Source organism: Mesoplodon densirostris, chromosome 15 (genome assembly GCF_025265405.1).
Source record: "Mesoplodon densirostris isolate mMesDen1 chromosome 15, mMesDen1 primary haplotype, whole genome shotgun sequence".
Taxonomy (NCBI): domain Eukaryota; kingdom Metazoa; phylum Chordata; class Mammalia; order Artiodactyla; family Ziphiidae; genus Mesoplodon; species Mesoplodon densirostris.
The window spans coordinates 40,557,276-40,565,363 of NC_082675.1; the positions used below are offsets into that span (position 1 = coordinate 40,557,276).

An 8,088-nucleotide genomic window follows, 5' to 3' on the forward strand; every position below is an offset into this window, starting at 1 on the left:
ATTAATTCACCCTCCAACACTCAGCTCGAAAATGGACTCCCCAGCACATTCTGTCCCTTCATTAGAGCACACTTTTCTTTGCACTGTAATTTTTTTTATGTATCCACTCGTCCTCCCATCAACTATGAACAAGACAGGGATAGTGACTACTAACCTTTACATAGCACTTTACAGTTTATAGACAGACCACTTTCTGGCTAGGTGATTCTTTCGATCTACTATTGTATCCTACACTGCACTCACTTCACATTTATGAAATTACTGAATGACGGTAATTTGAGTTCCTCCGTGGCCCAATTCTAAAGATTCCCTCTCAAATCCCCCAAGAGCACACTTGCATCAGAGAGAGCAGGGGTTTTTTGGGTTTGTGTGTGTGTGTGTGTGTGTTTTAAAGTTTTCTTGCCAAAGCAAATATTCTAAAGACTGAAAATAACAAGCATGTTGCAAGCAAAGGAAAGCCTGTCGGGCCACCGTTGATCTTCGCAAACACCCAGACAACAAATGCAAATCCAATTCTGATCTCTACTAGCCTCTGAATGCCCCACCCATCTTATCCCCTCACCCAAATCCATGAAGGCCCAATGATTTGTTGATTCAGGCCACGCTGGAGATGGTAAAATATAGTTCTTGCCCTCAGGGAGCCTGCAGCATGGTAGTTCAATTCAAACAATATTTCTCTGTCTTTCCACAAGCACCCTGAGAAGCAGGCGAAGTTGTTAACCCCCTTTTACAGAGGAGGAGACTGCCTTTGCCCAAGATCACTCCTGGTAAGAGGAAGAGTCAAGACCCACACCAGGTCTTTTAACTCCAAGTCTTGTGCCAGGCCGTAAACGCTGCTCCTGCTGCAGCAGGTTAAACAAAGATTGAGAACTTCAGAGGGAAGGCATTCTAGTTGGGGGAACAGAATGACAATGTCACAGATGAAGATACTTTTGAACTGGGCCTTGGAAGATGGGCAGGGTTTTGACAGCAAGTAGTTTATTTGGCTGGAGAGCTGGTGCCCTTCACAGATCTGTGGGTGGAGGAGCAGACGAGGCACCTGAGCTCAGGTTAGAGACGGCCCACTCCAGGCTTCCGCACAGGTAATGTGTCATCTGTAAAACACCCATGAAAAGCATCCCTTTTAGGAGGAGTGGAGGGAGGGGAAGGGTTATCCAGGAAAGAGGATTCTTTGTTCTGGGTAATATGACAAACACTGAAGGAATACAAAGACCTATTCAGCAAGGCGTTTTCTTTCTGCCCACTTGCTAATAATAAAAAGCCTCATTTTCCCTTGATTACTTATGTTAGTAAAATAACTGATCACAGCATCAATCAAGGAATGGGAGAGACTGGGGAAGATTACCCACATTTGCTCCAATTTCAGAAAGTTATTCTTCAATGCTCTCAGGCTGAAAGATTAACCCATTCCTGATCTCCTCAGGGAAAGCAGTTTTAATGGCTTAATTCCTACCCAGGCCTCATTATGGTGCAAGTCCCTCAGGAAAAAGCTTATAAATATTACAGTCAGGAGAGATGTGTACTACTTCTCAAAACTACACACATTATTTGGATGAGCACAAGGTTTAAAAACCACGCAGTCTTAGTAATGTGATTTCATCATCTGTAAAACTTAAAAGTTAAGGAAAGCAAAAATCCCCCACCCCCCAAAGGTATTTCAGACTTTATGAAGAACAGTTAGTCTGCAATTCCGTGACAGAACTTTACTGGTGCTCAGACTGAACCCAGATGAGCTGCTTATCACTGGTGAGAATTCTAAAAGCGGGAACCACCCGCCCCCCCCATCACATTGCAGGTGTGAGGAAATGCAGGTACTGAAAGCCTCTGCAGACATGAGGGAGCTAATCTTAAAAATATCAACACGAGGGCTTCCCTGGTGGTGCAGTGGTTGAGAGTCCGCCTGCCGATGCAGGGGACGTGGGTTCGTGCCCCGGTCCGGGAAGATCCCACATGCCGTGGAGTGGCTGGGCCCGTGAGCCATGGCCGCTGAGCCTGCGCACAATGGGAGAGGCCACAAACAGTGAGAGGCCCGCGTACCGCAAAAAAAAAAAAAAAAAAAAAAAAATCAACACGAGGGTCTCCAGTTCATATTTGCAAACCTTCTGAAGGTTTCCAGGCGTTTTGCAAGAAACCTGTGACCAACCCCTGACCTATCCCAAAAGTCCTAGGAGCAGAGGCACTCATTTACCATCAGCCCTGGCTGCTACCTTGAGGTAAACGAATTTCAGAGATAAATTAAAGCTACTTAACCACGTGAAGTCTGCCTGTTAGATCCTAACCTAAAACTCTCGGGAAATTGAATAGTTGTATTTTCAAAGCAAATAACTGCTGCTATTTCTTGAGTTTTTACTACAGTGATGCGGTCTCTCCAAACATCATTATGCATGGAGGGACCTCAATAATCGTACGAGGTATTGCTTATCTTCAGAAAAAGTGAGGCTTGAAAGAGTAATGAGCCCAAAGCCACAGGGCGAGCAGGCGGTCTACCGGTTGACCCCATTCCAAAGCACCTCCCCGAAACCTGCTTTCCTCTGCCTCCCCTCCCCACCAGGTGTGTGCTCTTCCACAAGCCCACACCCCTGGCGATGCCCACACGCACATACAGGAGGCCCTTCCCGGGTCAGCCACACCTACCCCCCTGCTGAGAACTATGCAGACGTCTCAGGAGGGCTTTTTCTGGTGCAGGAAACCCCTTCATCTGCCTTCCCCTGGGACTCACTGCCCCCTCATCACTGACACATCTATGAGTGGGCACGAGAACCTGGGATTCCCATCCGGATCTGGTTTAAACAGCACTAAATCCTTAGACATCCCTCCGAACACCCACAGTTTTAAAGGATAAAACTGTAGACACACAAACAGCAGCGAGGCGCTCATGCCCAGGGCTTCTACCAAACCAGGGGAGAGCCGACCCAGGGAGTTCCAGGCCCCATCCTCTCCACGGCTGGTATTGCGAAATCCAATTAACACGTGCACCTGTCGGCCTCAGCTTCTAGAGATGTAAAGGGAGTCGGTAAGAGGTAACTTGCACTCTTTAGAAGACCAAGCTGCCTTCTGTAAAGTACTTAGGGCTGTTCCAAGCTGGGGCCTGACGGATTGCTAACTTTATCTCCCCTCCCTCCTTCACCTTTAGGGGAAGAGGAGAAGAAATAAAGTGGTCAGATCTTCTAAACACATTTACAAAGAATTCGCGTGCATCTGGCAGAATTACGGGGGGAAAGGCAGGTTAAATAATACGAACCCTATTTCCTCTCTGCCCATGTTCTTCCTCCTCTCTTCACCCCACACCCTAAATCCAGAAACGAGGTGACCACAGGTGAAAGGAGCTCCAAACAGGTCAAACAAGCAGCCCCCAGTTGCCACCTTCTTCCAGACCACAGGGAAAACTGCGTGGCCGGAGAAAGGCACAGGAGAGCTGGGGGGGGTGGACCTCCAGGGGCTCCATCGCTAGACCAACTTCCCCGGGACCCGCTGGACCCGCATTTGGTCCTCTCTGGGGCCGGGGACGCCTGAGCCGCTGGACAGCCCGCCACCCTCCCCGCCTCGCGGCCTCACTACGTCCCCCACAGCCTGCCCGGGTCGCCGGCGGCCGCTCACCTGCGCCGGGCAGAGCAGCAGCAGGAGGAGACCGAGGGCCGGGCCGCACGCACTCATGCTGCCGTGGCGCCGGGCTGCAGACGTCGGTGAGAGTCGGCTGGCAGGCTCCGCTCAGCATCCGGGTCTGTCTGGGTCCGGCGCCGGCGGAGGGAGTGAACAAACGCCAGCTGCGGCTGATTGCGCGCGCAGGTCAGGAAGGACGAAGGCGTCGTCGGCTCCTCCCACTTTTGGGTGGGGCCGTTGCCAGCACTGCCTGGACCCGCCCTAGACCTGTCCTGGGGCGGGGCCGGCCCGGGGTGGGGAGCGGGACAGGGGCGGGGCTAGTCGGGACCCCACCGCCGGATCCCACAGCGCCCTCCCCAGTCCCAGCTCGGCACTTCTCCGCCTTGAGGCGCTTGGGGGCGCAGCCTCAGGCCAGTGACTCGCAGACCCGGGCCCCTGAACATTTGGAATCCGGCCCGGGAAGGATACTTCTGGAGCTGTCCCAACGGCGTGTGGTTTTGATGGTTTAACTCCTTTCTCCCCTTTTTGTCTTTCCTCGATTGGAGACGGTGGGCGAGGTTTTAGCACATGGGATTGCGTGCGGACTATCTTCCCAATTAAGACCCCACTTCTCAGCGGGTCCAATTAGCACCCTAAGCAAGTTCTCCTTCCAAACCCAGTAGCCCAAAAGGAATCCATGCCCGGGCACTTCTAGCAAAGCGGGGGGCGGCGCCACGCAGTGGCATGACAGTGTTGTGATCCGAGAGCTCCACGGGCGGTGCGTGGCTGTGGACGATGCCTCAGAGCTACCCAATCTCTGCTTTCTGTCCTCTCAGCCCACTTTTGGAAAAGCGCTAGAACCGCACCATCTGCTGGCGGAGCCAAGCGTGGCAGGGAATGTGCGGACGTCAGAAGAGCCCGCCACCAGCCCGGGGGGAGGTTTGACCCTGAGGTGGGACCAGAGTCCGTTAAGTTCTAGGTGAAGTGAAGTAACACAAAGATAAAGAAGCATCTACGTTTTTAAGTCTTACACTTATTATATCTTTCTACACTTATTTTTGTTATATGTATCATAAGGTAGTATGCTTCATGCAGAGATACTCAAATAGTTGTCACTGAACCAGCTGGCAGCACCACCACCTGGGAATTTGTTAGAAATGCAAATTATGGGTCCCACCCTGGACCCACCGAATCAGAAAGCCTAGGGGATGAAGCTGCCCTTTTTAGTTTAACAAGCCGTCCTGATTGTTCCAATTCACATTCCAATTCAAGAACTACCTCTGTAATGTATTCCCTGGATCCTGGTGGGTTAGTTACCCTTCCAATTTTACCAAAGTCCTTATGGGGGAAGCAAACAAACAACCTTTACTAAATAATTGACTTGAATAAAGGTAATTTTAAGCACCACATGAAACATTTCTGGGATGGGCAGAAATTTTGATACCCAACAAATTATGTCTACTATTCACCAAAATAGTAACTAAAAGATCTTTTAACTATATATATTTTTTCTGGTTCTGTTTTTTTGTACAGCTTTGACAATATCCAAAAGGCTAGAATATATTTTAAAAATAAACTATCATATTTTGAAGAGAAATTTGTTTTGCTGATAAAGTAATCCATGCTCATGGTGGAAACTTTGAAAATACACAAAAGTTTACAGACAAGAATAAAAAAGTCATATATAATTCCACCATTATGGATAATCTATGTCACATCATGGTGTATTTTCTTCTTCTCTGGAAATTGTTTTCACTCATGTAAAGAAAAAAAAAGTTGCCTGCCATCCCAATTCTACAAGAATGAAGCCTTTAACCACTGCAGTTGCTAATGTGTGCACCCTGAGGGGCATTCAGGATGGAGAAAAACTGGAAGTATTCTGTGCATTGGATATACTGACCACTAGGTAGCTAAGATAGGTAGCTAAGGAAAAATTTCAAAAAGACCCTAGATTCTTTCATCTTCCCCTACTTAGAAAAGCACTAAAATCATTAACTTGAAATGTCCGTTCTTTGTGATTAGCAGTGATCTTTTTATGCTTGATTACAAGTTTTTTTTCCAAGCAGAAAAGTTCACATACATCCTGGTTCCTCCCTTACCTCTTTGGAGCAGTTTCTCAGAGCTCTCTGAGAGGCTGTCTCCCAGGCTCTGGTCCTCAGGAAGGTCCCCAAACAAAACTTGACTCACAACATTTACATTGTGCATTTTTTTTAAAAAATATAGATTTAGGGCTTCCCTGGTGGCGCAGTGGTTGAGAGTCCGCCTGCCGATGCAGGGGACACGGGTTCGTGCCCCGGTCCAGGAGGATCCCACATGCCGCAGAGCGGCTGGGCCCGTGAGCCATGGCTGCTGAGCCTGCGTGTCTGGAGCCTGTGCTCCGCAATGGGAGAGGCCACAACAGTGAGAGGCCCACGTACTGCAAAAAAAAAAAAAAAAAAAAAAAAAATATATATATATATAGATTTATTTATTTTTGGCTGTGTTAGGTCTTCATTGCTGCCCATGGGTTTACTCTAGTTGCGGTGAGCGGGGTGGGGGGGGGTCTACTCTTCATTGCGGTGCGCGGGCTTCTCACTGCAGTGACTTCTCCTGTTGCAGAGCATGGGCTCTAGGTGCGCGGGCTTCTGTAGTTGTGGCACGAGGGCTCTAGAGCTCAGGCTCAGTAGTTGTGGCTCATGAGCTTAGTTGCTCCGTGACATGTGGGATCTTCCAGTGTCCCCTGCATTGGCAGGTGGATTCTTTACCACTGCGCCACCAGGGAAGTCCTACATTGTGCGTTTTTATTTCAGTTGACACATGGTTGAGGTCCTAAGAGAGACTTTTTGTTTAAATAATACTCAATACCTCTATCATTATAAACACCATTCAGCATTGATTGCATAAAAATAAAGGACAAAATAAGAGGGTCAATGAAATTATTACATGTATGCATCTTTATAAATGTGCAGAAACATCCTCCAGAAAACATCTATGTATTCGAAAACATGTACGTGAATAATATATGGATGGGCTTTTTAAACAAGTGGGAACATACGGTATACAGTTTACAGCTTGCATTTTTTTACATTTAGCAATATGCTTTTCCACCTCAATACTTTTACTAGCTTTATGGATTTCATTGTGTGTATATGACATTTCTGAAGCTAGCACTGTAGGCCAGTCTCAGAGCTGTGCCTAAGTCAGTGAAATAGAGTTCACCACCAAAAAGTATTTCAAAATGACTTAAGCCTCAAAATTGCATTTCTGAAACATGGGAAGGGTTTGTATATCTCTAGTAATATTGTATAAATTCACCTTTCTTTTCCTTATGCCTCCTCACATTCCTGAGCTTGTCTGGATTCCACAAAGCTTTGCATCTTTCTGTGCCCTCTGCTTTCCTCATGGTATTGCATCACAGAAGTCTAAAAGCTATTGAACATTTTCCTTAGGGAGAGAGATGAGAACGTTGACCCAAAACAAATTTCTTTTTACCTAGCAGATGGAAGGGGAAGGCTAGAAATAGTCTGTTAATAGTTTTTGATCCATTACATAATTTATTTAATCAATCTCCTGTTTTATGTTTGGTTTGTCACTTTTGTTACAGGAAACAATGATGCAGTGAACATCCTTGTACCTAAATCTTTACAATCATATACAAATAGAACTGTCAGAAAAATGCATATATTGTTGGATCAAAGGAAATGTGTCTTTTAGTTTTGATTATTGCCAAATTGCCCTCCAAAGAGATTGCAATTTACACTTTTGCTAACAACATATGGAAGTACTTGATTCCACCTCTTTGCCAACACTTATCTTTGCCATTCTGTTAGGTGAAAAATAGTATCTGTGATTTTAATTATTTTGTTTCTTATTATGATGCTTTAATTTGTATTTTATTAATTATAAGTGAGATTAAGAATCTTTTCATACACTTATAAATTTTATTTCTTTTTCTGTATTCTTCATTTTCTGTTAGTTTTTTTTATATTGATTTGTAAAAACTATTTTTTAAGAAAATTCACCTGTTGATCTAGCAAATGCAGTGCAGAAACTTTTACTAATTTACTAGTTTACAGGGTTATAAAAAATTGTTCCGGGCTTCCCTGGTGGCGCAGTGGTTGAGAGTCCGCCTGCCGATGCAGGGGACACGGGTTCGTGCCCCGATCCCGGAAGATCCCACATGCCGCGGAGCGGCTGGGCCCGCGAGCCATGGCTGCGGAGCCTGTGTGTCCGGAGCCTGTGCTCCGCAATGGGAGAGGCCACAGCAGTGAGAGGCCCGCGTACAGCAAAAAAAAAAAAAAAAAAATTGTTCCATGTTTTCCTTTAGAGTTTTAATGATTTCATGAAGATAATGATCCATCTGGAATTATTTTGCTGCAAGGAGTGATGTAAAGATCTGGCTCTCCACCTCCCCCCAGAGCCTCAGCAATCAGATGGACACCTGCTCTTCTAAAAGTCATCACTGGTTTTTGTGTTGCCAAATCAATGATAACTCCTTTGTTCTCATCTCACTTGCCCTCTTAGTAACAT

General features: G+C 46.5%; 1 protein-coding gene across 1 annotated transcript in view; it reads right to left on the bottom strand.

Annotated features, from left to right (window-relative positions):
• Positions 1-3,766, bottom strand: part of NPC1 (NPC intracellular cholesterol transporter 1) — a 49,971-nt gene extending 46,205 nt beyond the window's left edge. Inside the window, exon 1 of the mRNA XM_060119078.1 lies at positions 3,598-3,766. Within this exon, the coding sequence (XP_059975061.1) occupies positions 3,598-3,654 (57 nt within the window). The 5' untranslated portion in view covers positions 3,655-3,766. The remainder of the gene's footprint in view (positions 1-3,597) is intronic.
• Positions 3,767-8,088: the final 4,322 nt, after the last annotated feature.